The 18,879-nt window shown below is 53.0% G+C and overlaps 12 protein-coding genes across 12 annotated transcripts; 5 read left to right on the forward strand and 7 right to left on the reverse strand.

The window, feature by feature from the left end:
- Positions 1 to 960: 960 nt before the first annotated feature.
- Positions 961 to 1,831, reverse strand: RHO25_007126 (uncharacterized protein; the record flags this gene model as incomplete). Its single annotated transcript, XM_023597902.1, has 2 exons — positions 961 to 1,727; positions 1,795 to 1,831. The coding sequence occupies 2 exons, from the start codon at positions 1,829 to 1,831 to the stop codon at positions 961 to 963; spliced, it is 804 nt and encodes a 267-aa protein (XP_023451666.1).
- A 19-nt stretch (positions 1,832 to 1,850) lies between these two features.
- Positions 1,851 to 2,147, reverse strand: RHO25_007127 (uncharacterized protein; the record flags this gene model as incomplete). The annotated part of the gene is made up of 1 exon (XM_065602896.1): positions 1,851 to 2,147. The coding sequence occupies one exon, from the start codon at positions 2,145 to 2,147 to the stop codon at positions 1,851 to 1,853; it is 297 nt and encodes a 98-aa protein (XP_065458968.1).
- A 719-nt stretch (positions 2,148 to 2,866) lies between these two features.
- RHO25_007128 (uncharacterized protein) lies at positions 2,867 to 3,302 on the reverse strand (the record flags this gene model as incomplete). Its single annotated transcript, XM_023597903.1, has 2 exons — positions 2,867 to 2,941; positions 3,000 to 3,302. The coding sequence occupies 2 exons, from the start codon at positions 3,300 to 3,302 to the stop codon at positions 2,867 to 2,869; spliced, it is 378 nt and encodes a 125-aa protein (XP_023452891.1).
- An 888-nt stretch (positions 3,303 to 4,190) lies between these two features.
- RHO25_007129 (uncharacterized protein) lies at positions 4,191 to 5,215 on the reverse strand (the record flags this gene model as incomplete). Its single annotated transcript, XM_065602897.1, has 3 exons — positions 4,191 to 4,199; positions 4,256 to 4,417; positions 4,481 to 5,215. The coding sequence occupies 3 exons, from the start codon at positions 5,213 to 5,215 to the stop codon at positions 4,191 to 4,193; spliced, it is 906 nt and encodes a 301-aa protein (XP_065458969.1).
- Positions 5,216 to 6,334: 1,119 nt separating this feature from the next.
- Positions 6,335 to 6,907, forward strand: RHO25_007130 (uncharacterized protein; the record flags this gene model as incomplete). Its single annotated transcript, XM_065602898.1, has 1 exon — positions 6,335 to 6,907. The coding sequence occupies one exon, from the start codon at positions 6,335 to 6,337 to the stop codon at positions 6,905 to 6,907; it is 573 nt and encodes a 190-aa protein (XP_065458970.1).
- Positions 6,908 to 7,812: 905 nt separating this feature from the next.
- Positions 7,813 to 8,778, reverse strand: RHO25_007131 (uncharacterized protein; the record flags this gene model as incomplete). Its single annotated transcript, XM_023597905.2, has 3 exons — positions 7,813 to 8,530; positions 8,586 to 8,679; positions 8,739 to 8,778. 3 exons carry the CDS (start codon positions 8,776 to 8,778, stop codon positions 7,813 to 7,815), a joined length of 852 nt encoding a protein of 283 aa, XP_023452889.1.
- Positions 8,779 to 10,052: 1,274 nt separating this feature from the next.
- On the forward strand, positions 10,053 to 10,262 carry RHO25_007132 (uncharacterized protein; the record flags this gene model as incomplete). Its single annotated transcript, XM_065602899.1, has 1 exon — positions 10,053 to 10,262. The coding sequence occupies one exon, from the start codon at positions 10,053 to 10,055 to the stop codon at positions 10,260 to 10,262; it is 210 nt and encodes a 69-aa protein (XP_065458971.1).
- A 180-nt stretch (positions 10,263 to 10,442) lies between these two features.
- RHO25_007133 (uncharacterized protein) lies at positions 10,443 to 10,712 on the forward strand (the record flags this gene model as incomplete). The annotated part of the gene is made up of 1 exon (XM_065602900.1): positions 10,443 to 10,712. The coding sequence occupies one exon, from the start codon at positions 10,443 to 10,445 to the stop codon at positions 10,710 to 10,712; it is 270 nt and encodes an 89-aa protein (XP_065458972.1).
- Positions 10,713 to 12,743: 2,031 nt separating this feature from the next.
- Positions 12,744 to 13,679, forward strand: RHO25_007134 (uncharacterized protein; the record flags this gene model as incomplete). The annotated part of the gene is made up of 1 exon (XM_023597906.2): positions 12,744 to 13,679. The coding sequence occupies one exon, from the start codon at positions 12,744 to 12,746 to the stop codon at positions 13,677 to 13,679; it is 936 nt and encodes a 311-aa protein (XP_023452888.1).
- Positions 13,680 to 14,609: 930 nt separating this feature from the next.
- On the reverse strand, positions 14,610 to 15,204 carry RHO25_007135 (uncharacterized protein; the record flags this gene model as incomplete). The annotated part of the gene is made up of 3 exons (XM_023597907.2): positions 14,610 to 14,752; positions 14,804 to 15,065; positions 15,118 to 15,204. The coding sequence occupies 3 exons, from the start codon at positions 15,202 to 15,204 to the stop codon at positions 14,610 to 14,612; spliced, it is 492 nt and encodes a 163-aa protein (XP_023452893.1).
- A 199-nt stretch (positions 15,205 to 15,403) lies between these two features.
- RHO25_007136 (uncharacterized protein) lies at positions 15,404 to 16,600 on the forward strand (the record flags this gene model as incomplete). Its single annotated transcript, XM_023597908.2, has 1 exon — positions 15,404 to 16,600. The coding sequence occupies one exon, from the start codon at positions 15,404 to 15,406 to the stop codon at positions 16,598 to 16,600; it is 1,197 nt and encodes a 398-aa protein (XP_023452892.1).
- Positions 16,601 to 17,423: 823 nt separating this feature from the next.
- RHO25_007137 (uncharacterized protein) lies at positions 17,424 to 18,548 on the reverse strand (the record flags this gene model as incomplete). The annotated part of the gene is made up of 1 exon (XM_065602901.1): positions 17,424 to 18,548. One exon carries the CDS (start codon positions 18,546 to 18,548, stop codon positions 17,424 to 17,426), a length of 1,125 nt encoding a protein of 374 aa, XP_065458973.1.
- Positions 18,549 to 18,879: the final 331 nt, after the last annotated feature.

An 18,879-nucleotide genomic window follows, 5' to 3' on the forward strand; every position in this document is an offset into this window, starting at 1 on the left:
AAGTTATGCGGGACTGAAGCGCTGACAACGACGAAGGTTATGGCGTAGCTGGTGCCTTCACGTCGGATCGGAAAAACTTCGGCCGAACTTCACTTCACACTTCCCTCGCCTTCTGGTGCCCGCTTGCTTTGTCATCCCACTTCTTCGCACGACCGCGGTGCTACCATATCCATACCACGTATTCTGACGATACTAGCGCTCTTAGTCCTTCGTTGGCATCCACAGTCTACGTCACGTTCTGCACTGGAGCGCCTGCAGAAGGAGATCCGTTCATTGGGCTGTCTCACCACAAAGCAAGAGCCGTTGAAAGGAAGAGATATTCAAGATCACGTCCGAGCCATATGGTATCCTCTTTGCGCACAGGATGGAGCTGTCAGTATGGACAGGCAACAAGGACGAAACTGTGCTCTTAAGGCATGGTGGCGGACCATTCCAGGTGCATTTGAATTTATTGCCCCTCATAGGCTACTCAGCATCGCCCACCATGCTCTCAACGCGTACTCAATACTCACGAGCGCAGGAGTAACGTGAGTAGTGCCAACAGAGCGATCAATTTCAACTGCAAGATGTGCCCAATACAACATGTTGGAAACATATTTCAGCAGCTCTACCTCCAGATGTGACTTCTGGTACCAGAGACAGCCATGATACCTGCAGCTCTCCAACGAGTAAAGAGTTTCGACCGTCGTTTGTATGGAAATCTTGTGCCTCACAGCGGCATGGCAAGGTATGGAGGGTCAGCGCAGTGCGTTAGCAGCTGCTTTTGAGCAATCTATCGAGTAAGTCGCCTCATTTAGCCAGCAAAAATATCTTATTCCTTTTTCGACTTGCGTCATCGCGCTTGTATGTGAGGACATGCGATTTATAGCTAATCGTACGTACTGTAAGCTAAGACTATAGCTGCCTTGCTCGACTACTTCTCACCAAGCATGTCGTTGTGTGTCCTGCCATATTATGGCATCACTCGGTCTGCGCAAAAGAATAGGCTCCATCGATACGGTCGTCACTAACGCGCTTCGCCGTGCACACCTCGCCATTCTGGTCACCGCCCTCACAGCCCGTGATGGTTCCACTCGTGCAGGTATAGAAGGGAGTGAACGCAACATGTCCACATTGTCCTGGCAAAGGCGTGAATTCGTAAGTGGTGGATTGACTCGCTGATTCCTCGACTTCGAATCCGACTGATGCTGAGACAACGCCAAAGGGATCGCCGACGGAGGCGCTGAAGGTCGTTGTCTGGCTGACGCTGACTTCGTTCGTGATGCCGACCGTGACGGCATCACCGCAGATGTACCCTCCGATCTGTGTGGAGACGTCTCCGGTCTTGGTGTAAGGAGCACCGTCTGCGATGAAAGTGTCACAGTCGCGTTTGGTGATGGCATGATGGTTGTCCTCATACTCCTCGTGGCCCACTTTGAATATTGGAGCGCCAGTGGTCGATCGTGCGAGTAATACGGTGGAAGAGTTGAGTCCGAGGTCTTCCATGAAGATGTCCATTTTCTCGCCGGCGCTGTCACCAACGGATTGGGGAACGAGGATGTTGTCGTTGATGTCTCGCAGGACTACGCTTGAGGCAACAGCGGAATTGTCATCCCGCTTACTGGCACCTGCTGCAGTACAATCGCCAGTGCCGCAGCAGAATTGGATCATGAATGTCGATTTGGTTCCTGGTCCATTGAAGCAGACGCCTCCTGAGCCCGCGTAGATTGGGTAGCCGCAGTTTGGATCTGACACCCCAAATGCGAATCAGCTCTCCGGTTCTGGGATTTCTCATTCTGATTTAGCGCCACTTACCTGTGGTGCTGGCAGGACTCCGACAATGGTCTTGCATTCTGGATTTGTTTGCGGAGCTAATGTACATCAGTTTCACGCTGCTGATCCGCTTCGAAGTCGGTCTGTAACGCACCAATATCGTAGAAGATATTCTTTAGGTCTCCGTCCATGTTGGCATAGTCGCCCGCGCTGCTGCCAAGAACCGTGTCTCGGTCATACACCACGCAGGCAGGGTAGCCGGTACCAGAGGTAGTGATTGAATTCGGGCATTCTTCGCAACTCAGGCCGGTACAGAGCGACATTGGTCCACTCTGGGCCATGGCTTGACTCAGGAGACAGCTTGCAAAAGTCGAGGCTACGAGGATGGCGGCCATGTCTGCGGCTGTTGATTGCTTCTGAGTTTTCAAGGCAATTTGTGTATGGAGTAAAGATTGAAAGATGAGACTGGCGCTGGAATCAGACACCTCTTATACGTTGTAACTCATCCTGCTGAGAAGCTCTGAACACTACGAGCTCGCGGAACCTGTGGAGACACGACTCCTATCTTGCGGGATGAAATCGATGGACCATTGCCATTGTTGTTCATACAGCTAGCAGCCAATGGCTATAGGACTGTGTGGTTAAACTTGTCCTTCTCGCTAATCCTCTGTTGCTACGGTGAATTTGCTCCTTGTCGTTGGTCTTAGCCTCTTGGCCGACCTCATTTTTCGAATGGCAAGTAAAGGGGCATGCTCCATGGTCCCGCATGGTACTCCATCGTCCCGTCCAGCCGCAGCTCTGCTGTTGACATCACACGGTGTTATTTAGTCACCGCCGAGGGGCAGGCTGAGATATCTGGCAGGCTGCCCTGTGGGTATCATGCCACATGGTAATGACGCACGTTGGTGACACGAGAGGCAATGTGAGGCGATTTTGCAGGATTTCGAGCTGTCGAAAGTGCTGATGGTAGAGAGAGGATGCTTATGCTGAGATTGATCCACCAAATGCGTCCAGTAACGTCTACACTCGACCAGACCTTGTACAGGTCACTCGAGATGTTTCTCTATGCTAACTAGTACCTGCAGCAGCTCATCTGCATATACCCTTGGTCAATTCACTTCAAGCTAGCTCTAGCCGACAATACAATCTGACCCTCCGGCTGCGTGTAGCATCCATCTTCTGTTACCGTCTAGTTCGAAGATCAGCTTGCCAACTCTGAAGTGGATGCAATGGACCCAAGTACTCACCAAAATTGGGTTGTTACAACCTTCGCCAGAGAACAGCTCGACAGTGTAACTCTGCTCTGAGTCCTGAACAATTTCGACACTTTGCCGATTATAATAGCCAGTAGGGACGCAGTCGCCCGGGAAAGCCGATCCTTCGTTGCTGAAAGGATAGGTGACTTGATTTGACACTCCATCAACACCGCATCCGTTCTCGCAGAACGTAAGGAGCAGAGGGTCGGTTCTGTCGTTCCGCTTGAGAATGGTAGGAGCAGCGTTGACCAGTGCCAGTGATCCGATTAGGGAGAAGAGTTTGAGTTGATACATATTTGCGTGAAATCGATGGTGTTTGGGATTCTTCGAATGCTGGATACGAGCCAGTTGGTAGGTGTATTTATCTACCATAGCTGCCAAGGTGCTCAGTCTTGTGAGCTCCAGCGCTCGACCGCTTGATCGTTCCTGTGTGAAGCTCTCACATGTCGGCTTCTATCCTCAAGCCGAGAGAATGGCGTCCATGATCATATGCTCCACGGCCACAGGGGTCCTGCTATCGAAAGAAGAATATGCGCTGCGGCGAACACAGTTTCATGATCTGTCGATTGGATAGAAACTACTGACGGTATGCCCGCATTGTTACTGGATGAGGCGGCGGGAGTAGCGAGAGGGAGTGATTAGTGTAGGCGGACTCATCCGATGACGCTAGTGGGTATGGAATGAAGTGGGAGCATTGTGGATCCCACAACCCGGTGACTGTGGGGCAGGCATCCGGTTCCTGTTGGAGGATGAGGGCGAGGGATTAGCGTGAGGGATCAAGCATGCCTCCGCTTGACCCACTGAGTCAGTCTCTTGCGGTCTTGCCCACATGCCATGCTTCCTGAAATCTGGCGGCGGCGCAACAGTCTCCTGCCTTCCGTTCTGCACCTGAGGATCCAAGTCTGACACAGTGTTGTACTTGTTGTCCGGAAAGACGAGGTGTGGTAATAATTGTATGGAGCCCGTGACTCTGGTGAGACTACTCTAGCGGTAATAGTAAATCACTCCGCAGTGGCGTACATGTAGTGCGAGTTGTCAGGACCACGGGTAATCACAGCGACCACATCCCTCAAACCGATCGCCTGTCCTTCCGTGTCCAACCCCCAATGATGAAGGCCACATCTTCTGCGAGTAAGTGCCTATTGGCATAACAAATTCGTTCGTGGAAGCCACCGATCATGCTTAATAGCGCTGTATGGATATCAGTCTCGGTACTCGTTACTTGTTACAGCCAGCTCAGTTCATACCACGACATTCAAGATCCCCTGTGTGGTTTGGGTTGATGCTTCCCCAGCATTTGCAGAAGTTTCGTAGTCCGGAACGAACAGCGGCCCACACGCGGTAACAGGCGTAGGATCGTCGCTCTCACCGACACCAGCACAGTCTGAAACAGTGCCATTGACGCACCACTGATTGATAGAGCATATTAGCCTTTCACTATGCGGCGCGACAGAATGGAAAGCACCACGTACCGCATGTGGTGTGAAATCTACCCAAAAGCTTCCAGGTCCAACCAGAAAATCGTAGCTCAGCTTGACACTGCTCAGAGCTGGGAACTGGCGATTCGTCCTGGTCTGGAGCATCCCGAAAAACTCATCGTACTGAGGCTCAGCAGCTGAAGTACCGTTGATGGTCCGGTTGTTCTGGAGGATGTCTGTCTCAACAGCAAAGTTCTGCGTACAATATGTGTCATCGCTGCACTCCATATCCGCACTGATTTTGCGCGAGTTCCGGATTGTGGTGTAGTTGGCGCCCAGCTCTATTGAGCACGCTGATGTGGGATCGGCTTGCCGACGAGTCAGGCCGCTCGATAGCGAAGGGACAAGTTCGCCATTTGCGATTGCGGTGAAGCCCAAGAGAAGCAACAACCAAATGGATTTGGTTCCCACTGGTCGGCTGTTCGCACCAGATCTCTGATCGTCCGACAGATGGTCTGTGTTATTGCTCGTAATGCCTTCTTGACAGAAAGGTCTCATCGCCATTAGCGCGCTGGCATTGTAGTCCCGGGCCAAGCATTCAACAAACTCCTTGATATTCAAGTTTGTACTACAGTACTGCTTGCATTGGTAGTCCAGTATGGCATCACTGCCCTGGCAACAAGACTCAATTGCGGTGTTGTTGGAAGTTGTGAGTCCACAGACTGGGCCAGCTGTGTTGTTCGGGAGGATCGGTGTGAGAGATGGGCTTGTATCGCAGGTAGCATTCATGATGGGTGAGTTTTCACAAGTGTTGAGCGATGTGCGGAGGACGAAATGTCCAAGCAGCTGGGAGGTACTGCTTCAACTATGCGACTAGCTCATGTAGTGCACTGACGCTGAAAGCTCAATGCGGCAATACTTCTCGCATGATTGACAACAAGTAAATAGGTAACGCCATGACGTTGAACCGCATGGCGGAGCCTCGGGGTGTTGGAGCCACAGTGTTGGGTATCGCAGCTGCCAGTAGACGATTTCAGGCAACAGGCACCGATAGACACCGGACTTGCCGAACCAGGCCAAAGCCTCTGTGTAGCTTTGATCGAAAGCGTGTGAGATCCAGTGATGTGCTTTGCAGTCTCATTTTGAAAGCTGTGCCGCATCATTGCAAGTTTATGAGGATCATCAAACGCACGTCAGCCATCAGGCTCGTCTGCACATATATCTGCAATGTAGTCATAAGTTTGTAGTCATGTGCCTTGTGGTCACGGTCGCCATGAGATATTCCAGGCTATAATGCATCGAGCTTGTTCGCCACTTGACCGGGTACTGGAGGCTGTGCGGTCAGGAACGGATGCACGTCCGAGCGATGCTTTGGCCAATGCTTTCCGACAAGCCCAGTTTTAAAGATGATTGAGCCAGCATCATTCCCCAGGTCTACTCACACTGTGAGTTGCAATCGAGGATGCCAAGGTGCCAAGCGCGCTTGCTTTCCCCGTGATGCCCGTCTCAAGAGGCACAGGTGGGGTGCTGGATACTCCTGCATGTAAGTCGCATGAGAAGCCCCACAGATCCATATTTGAAGTTCAAACAGCATCAGTGTCCGTATACGTGCCTCAGTCTTGCAGTCGGTGCCGCCGGAATTTTCTGACAGTGTGATATCTCAGTTGCTGTGCCTCACGATGAGATTGCATAAATGTAATGACAACGAGATCCGCTCGACTGTGCTATGGCGTTTGTCCCTACGAGGCAGGTAACTCGCCACTTCTCCATCCATCTAGCTTACCTGTGAGCTGCAGCAAGTCGCTATCTGGTCTTATCACGGAGTCCGGAGTGCAACACTGGTGATCAAGGACTGGCCCATCTGAGTTCTGCACAATCAATTCCGGGAGCTAGGCCGCAAGAGTCGCCATGTACGCCGAGGGAACGCCTGCAAAACGAGGCGAAGGTGGACGGCGTGCACTGGCGCATAGTATGCCTGTCATACCTTCGGCCGATGGGTGGGGCCTGCCTGATGAGGCAATCACTTGTCTTCAGGATGTCCCAAACCCGCAAATTGCTGGCCAGCAGAGTCCGCAAAGAGAAGGTCCGCTGGTCTCCCGTGAGCTAGAAGCAGTACTGGCTGAGGAGAGCCATAAGCAGCAAATCCTCTCGAGCCAGAGTGCTCACGGACCCCATGGAACCATTGATCTTCTCGTTCCCATGGACATGTCCCCAAGCTACTACTTCTGCTGGCAGCACGGTTGCAACGGACGAGCTTTTACCAACCTGAGCAATTACAGGCGACACTGTAAAGAGAAGAGCGAGAGTTATCGCAAGCCAGTATGCCCGCGTTGTGGTCGGCAATTTGTCAGGGAAGCAGCCCGAGATTCGCATTACGGCCAAAAGCGATGTAAGGTTGTGGCCATTGATGCCAATGGCGCGGCAATGTGGTCTTCTGTGCAGTCAATTGAAGCCACCGAGGAACATGCCAAAGCAAGTTGACATAGCAAATGGCGGAGTCTACGATTGAGACAGGACTTGTGGATTCTCCCAGTGTCGTTTCAATGGTCACCGGGCACTGCACTGCGCTGAGTTGTACAGAAGGACTCATCAGCGACCACACTCCTCCAGACTCACAGGTTGCCGCGATGATCATTCCACCTGCCCGAGTCCTTGTCGGCGAAAGCCTCTGCGAAGATGTTGCTCTGTTGCTTTTCGGAGGCCGGAACGAGTATGCAAGTACGTGTGGGAGAAGGAATGTCAATCTGAAGAAGCTGAAGGAAAGCTCCCATCTTGGCAACGCGGGCCACCAATGCCGCTTACTCATCCTGAAGCTCCATACCAGCTAGGTTTACTCTAAAAAGTCACACGAGCATTTGTGAATGAAAATGTGCAAATAGTAGCATGCCAGAAGAAAACTGCTCGGCACGTATGTAGTTCGTCTGGAACGTGATTCGGTACATGCGGTATCTCAATATCTGCTTCAAAAGGAAATTCGGTTACTGTTGTAGTAGGCGTTGTAGTCAAAGGGAAAAAAGGAGCCATAACCAGCAGGTCAGTCAAGTCAAGCGGCCCTGCACCGCCAAGGACAAAAGACAAAAAGTCCTTCAATCATTCGTTCTCTTCTCGTTCCTTCGCCAGGTTGCCCATGCTTCTTCAATGAAAAACATTACGCTTTCGAAATCAAGGATGCGTAATGTAGCGAGCGAGCAGAGTTTCTCTCAGCTCGCGCCAGATCCGTTCGTGCATCACAGCGGGTTCCATGCGCCCAATTTTGTTTTGTGCAAAGCCGGCATCTCGCTTCAACTTTTCTTTTGTTCTGCTGTCATTCTTCATGCCACGGTTGCGTTGCCATGTTTGCAAAATCCCGCACCTCGTGTTGTGTAGATCGCCACCTAGAAGGGCAACTAGAAGAACAAGTAGGCAATCAGAAAGCTCAGTAGAGCGATTGCTGCCACAATTTGGACTGGTACGCCGCCAGGCGCAGGTTGGGTGACAGCGGATGGAGCTCCTTTTGTTGTGGTAGCAGTGCTGCCTCCTGCGTTGCGCTGCCTAAGCCCAGTCGCTTCAGCGGCCTTGGCTCGCAGATCTCGGATCGTGTCATTGGCTGCCGCCAGTTGTCGTTCGAGCTCGGCTTGGCTCACACCAGTCGCATTGGATACAGCGGCGGTAGCTGAGTGCAGTGTAGACTGTGACTGGGTGAGGTCATCTGCTGGCGGAGGGCTCTTTTCGAAATTGGAACTCGATGACCCAAAATTGCGTGCGGGCGTGACGGCGGCGGGTGAGGGCGATGAGTATGCCGGAGGCTCGTCGTGGTGGGAGACTCCATTCGGTGCAGGCGAGGGAGAGGCAGCGGCGCCCACAGCAGCACTGCCGTCTGCTGGGAGGAACGACACGCGAATCTTCTTCTCTTGGATGCTCGACTTGGCAGTCTGCTCGATGTTGGCCCAGACTTGGGTGACGTTTGCGACCTGCACATCAGCGCCAATGGCCACGGACTGCACTAGGAACTTGTCGCGGCATCGTGCGTCGAGCGGAGGGTCCTCCTTCATGGCCTGAAGGAGCACTTGAACTTCGACATCTCCACCAGGGTCAATGCGGCCGGAGTTGGGTCGCACGCAGTACCTGTATAGCAATCAGTATCCCTCTCCTCCTCATACTAGGTGTCATCCAAACATACTGCTTAGGAGCGGTAGTCTTGACTTTGAAGGCGACAGGATCGCTGTTGGGGTTGTGCAGGCGGAGGACCTGGCTGACTTCGTGGGTGAAGGGGCCTGGGGCGCATTGTCAGTTTTGCGGAAAGCCTTGAGCGAGAATGAGATGTATGACGAACGCTTGAAGCCCAGCTCTTGCGGCGTCAAATCCACCGACATGTTTGCGTGGTTTGTGGTGTTGTTTCGTTGTTTCGTCGGTAGCCGGCAGATTGCTAAGCTGATCCAGTGGGTGGTTGGGGAGGGCCGAGGCCGTGGTATAGGCGCTGCACGCGGTCGGCGGTGATCGGCTGGCGGGTGGTGGGTTTTGTACGTGTGTAACAGGAGAACGGCGCGGCGACGTCAGGCAGCGTTGGAGTTGGTAGGGCAATAAGGTATATGTGGGTGGTGGGTGTTGTACGTGTGTAACAGGGGAACGGCGCGGCGACGTCAGAGTTGGTAGGGAGATGCCTCAGGAAGCTAGGCTGTCACGTGAATTGTACTCGTAAGGTTGCACATGAACGCTTCGCGAGCAACCCAGCAGGCGGCAACACCGAAGAGGATAGAATGTCTCGTCCTGCAGCGCGAGTCTGAATATCTGCTGTACGTCTTCTGTGCAGTAGTAGTGACCGCATGGTGCATGAGACAGCTCGTTGTCTGGTGGCCTGTCGTTACACGCTATGCATGCCTCGCGAGCTTCGCTGCATCTCCACATCACTGGAACTCGGAGCAACTCTGCCAACGGAAGCAACTATGGCTGCTGTTCGTGCAGTCGCCCAGGCAGTGTGCGCCTGAACTCAAGGCAAAACCCTTCGGTCCACTCTTACTTCTGCCGGTTTCCAGCCTTCGAGCGAGCCCGGCAATGATTTCAGCTCTAGATCGACAAACACACCCTCTCTCTTTGCTAGCGACAGAAAACGGCACTTCCGTCTGGCAACTCACGCTGGCACGCACACCGTCAGGCCCAGTCAGTCCTTCGCTTGCATCTAGTTTGGCGTCAAGCAAGAAACCTCCGAGCCACGACGAGCGATACGTAGCCCGGCCACCACAGAAGGACTCACCACCTAAGACAACATCTTTCGAGACGACGCTGTCCGCCACATGTTTCCTGCTTGCGTGCGCACGACGAAATGATTCCCATTGGCAGCAACCATCCATCGAAACCACCAGTTGTGCGACCGCAAAATCACCCACCCGTCTCAACCCTTGCATGTGAGCGAGCGCAAACAACGGCCTCTCACAACTCAGTCAGCATACTTCTGCCATATACGGATGCTTTGCTCGACCACTAGCACTACTGCAAACACTTTGTCAGAGTGTTCAACGTCGCGCGCAACGCACGCAACACATGTTTAGCAACCCTTTCGACCAGCCACCAGAAGCGAGAGCCACAGATGATCGCGCGCATCGCAAGTCCCCAAATATTGCAGTTACGCACTGTCCCGCCGCTCGCCATCATGTCTCTGTCCGGCAATCTTTTCGACCCGCCAGCAGCAGTGAGAATTGAGCAACCAGCAGCGAAAGTCGAGCAACCAGCAGCGAAAGTCGAGCAACCAGCAGCAAAAGTTGAGCAACCAGAAGTGAAGGCTACGGAAGATCGTATCTTCTGGGGTAAACTCTTCAAGCAAGCAGGAAGAGTACTCCGATGTCACGATCAAGTTGTCTGACCGCCGCGAAATCACCTGCCACAAGGCCATTATTTGCAACCGATCCGAATACTTCCAGAAGTCATGACTCGCGGTTCGCTGAGAGCGACTGGAAGGTCAACGAGCTGCAAGAAGGCAACACGGAATTCATTGAGGCCATGCTTGTCCACCTTTACTTCGGGCCCTACGTGCCTGCTGCCAATGACACTGTACAGGGCAGCGACTGGCGCTTTCATGTCGAGGTATCTCGCGCCGCCGACAAGCTTCGTCGTACATGTGCAGTACCTTGTCTACGGCCCCATGTCGAAGGCGATCGTCAGACGATGTCTGAAACTTCTGGCTACCATCGTCAACACAAGCCAGACATGCGACGTCATTCTCGAGATCAAGAGCAAGTTCAACGACGTCGAAGATCTCATAAACAATGCGGCCGGCAATGGTTATGCAGCAACAGACTTGGTCACTCTGTGACCCCATGACTGCGCGGTAAATTTCTGCTTCTCGCCAAATTCGCGCCAGCTGTCAACAACTTCAGAGCGAAAGACACATGCGCGCGAAGTTGGACCACAACCGCCCACCGCTCAGTCACTCAACACGTCGCGCCCACACGAACACGCCTGAAGGCAACAGCGGCGGAGTCAAGGAACACGCACGCCGATGTACGCGCGTGCATTCTCGAACGCCGCACTGCTTGCCGCAAGACTGCCGAGCCCCGCGAGTGTGAGTTGTCTCGCCTGGACCTCTTCAGAGGACGACGACGAGTCTCAGTGCAGTTTCTGCAACGTGCTGCAGAGCACAAACGAAGCGCCACTTCTTCAACAGCTTCATGTTGATGCACTTCAATCCCTCCTCCGGGAGGAAGGGCACGCTTGACATATCATGACATGGACATGAGAGGAGGAAGGGGGGAGGGGGAGAAATGAAGAAGAGAAACGAACAGCAAAAGAAGAGAATAAGTGAAAGAGAAATGAACAAAACAAAAAGAAAGAAGAGAATGAGTGAAAGGGAAACGGTCTTGCAGAGATAACGTGGGAGGGTGAAAGATGCAAGATTGAGCATGGTCGAGAGAACAAACATGGAGGAAAACGTCAGGATCTCGCGAAGAGAAAGTTGCGGCAGAGAGGAGAACGTACCAGTACGGAGGAGGAGGAAATAAGGGCGTGGAGATGAATAGGCGTGGAGCATGGAGATGAACAGGCGTGGAGCATGGTTGAGGACAGGGCATGGAGCGGAGAGCATCGAGCAAGCGACAAGACAAGTGGCCTCAACAGCGGCGAAGCACTTTCAGCATCACCACCGGCGCGGCAACAGCAACAAGAAAAAGGCACAAGGCCACCGATGCACTTTCAGCACGGCCGCCAGCGCAGCAGCAGCAACAAAAAGACCCAAAGGGCACCAATGCACTTTCAGCACGGCCGCCAGCGCGGCAACGGCAACAGCAACAAACGCCACAAGGCTATGCCGACGCACTTTCAGCGTCATGGCAATGACTTTGGCAGAACTCGCCAGGCCGCATGCACTTTCAGCACGGCCGCCAGCGCAGCTCAGCAACAACAACGAAACCCACAAGGCCATGCCAACGCTCTTTCAGCGTCGTGGCAATGACTTCGACGGAACCCACAAGCTCATGCCAACGCACTTTCAGCGTCATGGCAATGACTTCGACAAAACCCACAATGCCATCGTCGCACTTTCAGCATCGCCGCCAGCGCAGCTTAGCAACAACATCAATTGCAAGACTTCACAGCAGCTTTGCGAGGAAGCAAATTGCTACGGCAACCACTGCTCCGCTACTAATAGCAGTCGCGCACCCACCGAAACAACTCACGACGGGCAATAACATGCACAAAAGAAATCGAAGAGGCACGGTCCTTCGAGCAAGGTCAACCTGGCTCTACGACTAACGAACGAACAAACGTTCTGAGGAACACAGTCCGCTCAAGATATTGTCAATCCGCAGCCTCGTATAGTCTAGTTAGATGTTCTGAGAGATACTTTGGAATGTGAGAAATCGCACGATATTAATAAGTTCCGTCAGCGAACGAAGATGGACGCTTCTCATATAACGAGCTCGAATGTAATTGACAATTTACGCGTCTATATCGCGCCTACTTACTCAGTGAACGGACCCCCGTGTCTTTTATGCTGCGTACCATTACGACTCCCGCCGGTCTAATACTATATAAAGTTCGGGTTTACTTATTAGTGAGATATTTGCTAAGCTACCTTCCCGACGTCGCCGGTGTGCCGCTGCTTCACTCGCGGTGCTTGGTAGCTCTCACATGCAAAGCACTGTCTTCTCGGCCCACTCCGCTCCGCGCCTCTCCATACATTCACCACTGTCATCCATTTTTCATCGAGTGCGGCAGTGCGTTATTTCTCAGCTTCCCTTCACGACCACGTCTACTACCTCAACATCCATCATCGCACGCCCGCGACCCCACTTGCCTCCCACAGGACATCTCATTCCATCAACCTCTGCCTAACTCGAACACCGCCACCATGAGCGATCTCGACAGCCTCGTCGACATGGGTTTCGACAAAGAGAAGTCCCAGATGGCGCTAAAGAAAGGTGGCAATCTGCAAGGCGCCATAGACTGGCTCGACAAGAACGCCGACCGCAGCATCGAGCAGCTCAAGGCGGATGAGGCCGAAGACGCCGAGGCACCGCAGTTGGAGGCAGGCGAAACCGCACGATCTATGATTTGCAACGAGTGCCAGAAGAAGTTCCGATCGATGGCGCAGGCACAATTCCACGCCGAGAAGTCTGGGCATACAGACTTCGCTGAGTCAACGGAGGAGATCGCACCCTTGACTGAAGAGGAAAAGAAAGCTAAGCTCGCAGAGCTGCGCGAGAAGGCCGCGGAGAGAAAGGCTAAGCAAGCCGTCGAGGAGAAGAAGGAACAGAAGCGGAACGAAGAGATTCGCCGGAAGCACACCAAAGAGTCGGACGATGCCAAGGAGGAGCTCGCGCGGAAGGAGCAGATCAAGGAAGCGGCAAAGAAGCGACAGGAGAAGGCTGATGATATCGCTGCGAAGAAGCGGATCAAAGACAAGATCGAGGCTGACAAGGCTGCTCGCAAGGCCAAGATCGAAGAAGAGAAGCGGATGCGCGAGAATCCTGCCGCGTACAACCCTGGTGCTGCGACTGCTCCTTCCGGCGCTGCTGCTGCGGCTGCTCCTGCGGCTGCTCCTGCCAAGGTGGTAAACCACAGTGAAGCACGTCTGCGGCTTCAGACCCCATCAGGCAACGTCATGAAGACGATGCCGGCCGAGACAACACTATTCGAAGTTGCAGAAGCTATCAAGCACGAGAAAGGCACCGACGTTACCAGCTTCACACAAGCCTTCCCGAGGAAGACATGGAGCTACGAGGACTTCGGTCTGACGCTGAAGGAAGCAGGTCTGGTGCCATCGGCTGCGCTTGTCGTGAAATAGAAGGAGCATGACCGAGCTAGGCCGGTGGACCGGACGCAGAGAAGTGACGGTTCGGTCGCCCTGTACGACAAGAAGAGGTCTGTATTCGACGATCTTGATCGGGTAAAACCAATTCCTGGAAGCCATGGTCACGAAAATGCCGAAAAACGACTCCAACATTCCCCACGCAACGCTTCCTCTCCACGACCAACGCGGGCGTGTGCTCACTCACCAAGGCCGTGGTCACTCCTACACCCACGATATCACTTCGTCATGCGACTGCGCGGTCCATGAAGCGAACCCGCTCTTCTACTGCACTAAAATTCTTTGGCGTTCTTTTCACGATTCTCAGCATAGCGAGGTGCTGGAAGGACGGCGGTCACGGTGATGACAAAGGCGCTCTTTCATTGTTGGTGTGCATGCATTGAATGTGCATCATTCGGCCAGAGAGCCCAAAGCCCATGTGTAGATACGATCGTCACGTGTAAATGAGACACAAAACTTCGCATTGGCTCTCGTTCATGCTCCGCCGTCCCCTTCTAAGCTCACGTTCGCGTGCTTTCTCCCGCTCGTTGCTTGCTTGCGGTACACATCACCCGGCCCCTCATAGCCACGCTTCGACTGGCGTCTGCGTCCTTCTTGTCAGCTATGAACGCAGCCGACGGCTAGCATCGGCTGCTGTATCTGCACGAAGCGCCAGACTGTAGCGGGATGACAGCTCGCAACCGCGAATTGGTGACGCTTATGAACCACGGCCCTGAAAGGTGAGCTGCTACACATCATCTGTCCGCATTGATCAGCTATAATTCCTGTGGTTTCCGACGAGCTACTTACAGCAACGACTTGTGATTCCCATCGCTTGATGACGTTCAGGGAGATGTGGTGCTTAAAACGTGCCCCTGGCACTGCTGCGACCCTTACAGTTACACTGAGAACGAGCGCGAAAGGTCTTCATTCACCCTCCTGCTGCTGCTGTTGCGCTTGCATACTTTCCTGCATCTCCGTCCAAGCTTTCTGTTGACCTTCGTAGAGGCCGGTGTAGTAGCCCGCATAGTACCACGACATCATGATATTCTTGAGGTCTTCGTTTTGTGCTGGTGGCGAGTCAGTTCTGTGTCGACGGGGGAAAGTATGCCTCGACTCACCGCCACCTATGAGGGCTTGTGGGACACTGGCGAGACCTGGAGGAGCAGCAGGAGGAGGTCGAGGAACTGTTGCTGTGGCCGATGGATGTTGGTTTGGTGATTCTTTCGATAACGGGGCGAAGTTGATGGGAGCGGCTGGAGAAGGTTTCGATGTGCCATTTGCGTTCAGGTATGCGGCTGCTTTGGAGAGCACTGGCTCTTTGGACTCAGGTTTTTGCGTGATTTCGACTTTCTCTCCTTTCTGTGCTAAGCTGTGATATTTCTGTGATAAATGTCAATGAATCTGTCCGGCTCGAATGTCGCGGACGGCATACCTTGTATTCCTCGAAAGCATCATTCCAGGAGTTGACGAGAGCCGAATCATCCCACAGCTCATCATGCGTCAGCTCTCGATTCGCCATGGTCGAAAATGCGATTTGAAGAGCAGACCTGACGAAGGTGAAGTCAATAGTCTTTCATGTGATCGAGGCAAGTCGCGTCTCTTAGCGTCCCACCACTTTCGCCAGTCGGCAAAGTTTCGTTCGATTTTTGGAAAATAATCTCGAGCTTCAGCAACCAACCTCATTCTATCCCATTGACACCACTTATTGTACAGCAACAATGTCAGCAGATACCAAAGGAAAGAAGCGCAAGTCGGGCGAAAATGTTGAGCCTGTCGCAAAGAAGGTCAAAACCACTGCCGTTGTGAACAAATCCGCAGACCGACCTTCGCCCGCGAAATCTGCTCTCAAGGGCAGCAAAACCGCCAAAGTCGAGACTACTGTAACCGAGAAGCCGGCGAAAGAGAAGAAGAGTGGAAAGCCAGCTAAGAAGGTCGTTGAAGAGGTTGTTGTGGAAGAAGAGCCCGTCGCAGCGGAAGCCGACGACGAATCCGATGGCGGCGCAGAGCTCACACCAGACCAAACTGCCGCGCTCCTCGCTGGTTTCTCCTCCGATGAGTCTGAAGACGAAGACGATGTCGATCGCGACCAGGACGGCATTCCCATCGAGAAGCTGCCTGCACTTCCAAAGACCGAGAAAGAGATCGCACGCGAGCTGAAAATCTCGAGAATCAAGCCAAAGAAAGACGGCGCAGCAGACCCAGAGGCCACACCAGGCGTCGTCTACATGTCTCGACTTCCACACGGCTTCTACGAGAAACAATTGCGCGCATACTTGGCGCAATTTGGCGATGTGACGAATCTCCGCCTGGCAAGAAACAAGAAGACGGGAAAGAGCAAGCATTATGCATTCGTTGAGTTCGCTGCTTCGACAGTCGCGGATATCGTAGTCAAGACAATGGACAAGTATTTGATGTTCGGACACATTCTGCAATGCAAGCGCGTGCCACCAGAGCAGGTCAAAGAGGGCATCTGGAAGGGCGCAAAAGCTGTGAAGGGTAACGGTAAAGCACGGCCGAGGAACAGAATTGAAGGCTCCAGATTGAGGAAAGGAACTGATAAGGAAGGCTGGGAGAAGCGCATCACTCGCGAGAGTGAGAGGCGGAAAGAGAAGGCTGCAAAACTCGCTGAACTGGGATACGATTTCGACATGCCTGATGTGAAGGGTGTGGAGGCCGTGGCGGCGCCGAAAGAGATTGAACGGGCAAAGGCTGGAGCTGAGACGAAGAAGTCTAAAAAAGCGATCAAGAATGCTGAGGAGGAAGCACCGGTCGTGGAAGAGACTGTTGTGGCGGCTGTTGAGAATGGAGCGAACGGGAAGGCCGTTGTTGCAGAGAAGACGACCAAGAGGAAGACTAAGAGTGGAGAGGTCAAGACCACGACCGAGAAGACGAAGAAGAGGAAGACCAAGGCTTAAGCAAGTACATCGTAATGAATCGGCGGGAATCGTTAACATCAGGATCCGACAACTCTGAATTCGTGTCGCTTCCGTCCGATACGGTACCATACCTGTTCTCAGTCATGGTGAACCGCCAAGCCACAACGTAGGCCTCGAGCAACCAGTTCAACCCAAGACGATCTCCCTCACCTGCGGCTTAGCCATCTCCCACGCATCACAATGCACCTGTCCAACTCCGGTCCTTCTCGCCGACCCGTTCTCGCCGCCATCCCTCTCAATCATCAAAACATTCACCACCTTTCCTCCATCCTCCACGCCATTCCAAACTTCATGATCCATGCCATTGCTGTTCGCCCTCCGGAACCACATACGAGTTGTTCTCCCCAGCGTCCTCATAATCCGGATTATACGGGTAATACATTCCCCATGGCATAGGAGGCTCCGATAAGGCAATGAGTTCGACTTCTCGTAGGGAAGAGGTCTCACCCAAATGGCGGAAGTCTTGACTCAGTTCGCGAAGATCGGAAGGGGAAATTGAGAATGGAATGTGAGGGAAGATGACGCCAGCAAAGGAAGAGTTGATGAATATTTGGTGGGCGCGTGAAGTGGTATTGGGAAGGACGGGAGAGGTTTGTTCGAAATTGGAGCCCCAGAATGTTGGCGCGAGATGGACGGTGGCTGTTGGTGCGGAGAAGCGGAGTTCGCTGTGCTGAAGGCAAGATGCATCGATATCAGGATCTAAGTAGATGTCGTCCGGCCGGAGTTCGATAAAGGGAGAAGTCTCTTTGTGGCAGTCATCTTCTCCTTCTCGATTCCTGGGTGCAAGCACAGTATACCCTCCTTACACAAGCGGCTCACAATCACTACTCGGCGCTCCAGACTCGAAACTTGTGACTCCCAAAGGATAGTCCACGCGACCTTTCCAGCCAGCCCACGACCAAGAGGGCAGGAATGTCGGATCCGTTTCTTTTGCTTCTACGCCAAAGGCAACCTGTTTCCGACGTTCACTATAGTCGATGGGTCTCCAGACCAGCCAGTCCGTCACAAGGAGAGCCAGAGGCAACCCGCAGAGGAATCTCTCTTGTGTCTCTTTCGTCACGATGCGGAACAGCCCGTCAATTGCGTTAAGAATATCTGTCGAAACAGTTATCTGCCGAGCTGTGTACTCTCTGACTATAGCTCCATACGAATGCGCGGCGCCTGACATGGACGGACCCTCGAAATCGTCGGACGAGGGGGAAATCTCATATCGACAACAGATTGGCAGTGTCCCGTTCTTCTTCCGAAACACTTCTTGCTCATCGGCATTATGAAGACAAGTTCGGCGAACATAATCCTCGTGAAGAGTCTCTTTCGGACAGTAGAATGCAACCTGCTGCGGTAGGAACACCAATTGCCGCTTGGACATTTCGTCTTCTTGATAAGTCCATGCCCGCGTGCTCCAACGTGAGTGCCAGATCGCTGTGTCGAGAACACTCGCACGTGTCTGGATCAATCGAAAATCTTGTCGAATTGTAGCTTTGGCTTGCTGTACTCTCCTCGTTCCTTTCCGAACTCCAGGAAGTCCTTTGTCTGTGCCGTCTAGTGCAGATGCTGCAGCAACAATAGTTAGCACTGCTCGACGATAGATGTTATCCATCTGCGTGAGCTGAATAGCTTTGTCATCCGGAGAATCCTGTATGATGCAGAGCCGATCTGCCCATAGGTATCGTTCCCCGATAGCTTGTACGACTTGGATAGAGCCGCTGATAGTAGGTGGTACATCCTCCAAGTTGATTGCTTCGAAAAGACTCTCGTGCGTACTTTTAAGAAGTGACATGAAAGGCTCAGAAGACCAAGTATACGACAACGCGACGAAATCTGCCCCATCTGGCAAATCGACCAACTTCAACGTCTGTGTATCAATCACTCTGACTGAGCGGAGATGCGGTCGATCTGCAACGCTCTCGTCTTTTGGAGTCTTCATCACAGCCCTTAAACCCTCACAAGCGGACCCGTGATGCTCTCGACATGTCTCATAGCATCTCCTCAGAAAAGCTGGATCGACATCGTTAGCAACCTCTCGCCCAACATGGAACACTGAAACGTTATCCTCCTCCAGACCCTCATCATATCTGCGTAGAACCTGTAGACAGCGTTGATTCAAAGAGAAAAAGGCCTTCCCAGCATCACTTTCCATCCTCTGACCAACACCCTCTTCTCCCTCTTCATCTCCAATCACAACATTCTCAAACCTCGTAAACTGAACCTGTAGACTCCATTCTGCGCGCAAACCACGCGGAGAAGAAGGAATAGTC

This window comes from Cercospora beticola, chromosome 4 (genome assembly GCF_033473495.1).
Source record: "Cercospora beticola chromosome 4, complete sequence".
NCBI classification, from domain to species: Eukaryota; Fungi; Ascomycota; class Dothideomycetes; order Mycosphaerellales; family Mycosphaerellaceae; genus Cercospora; species Cercospora beticola.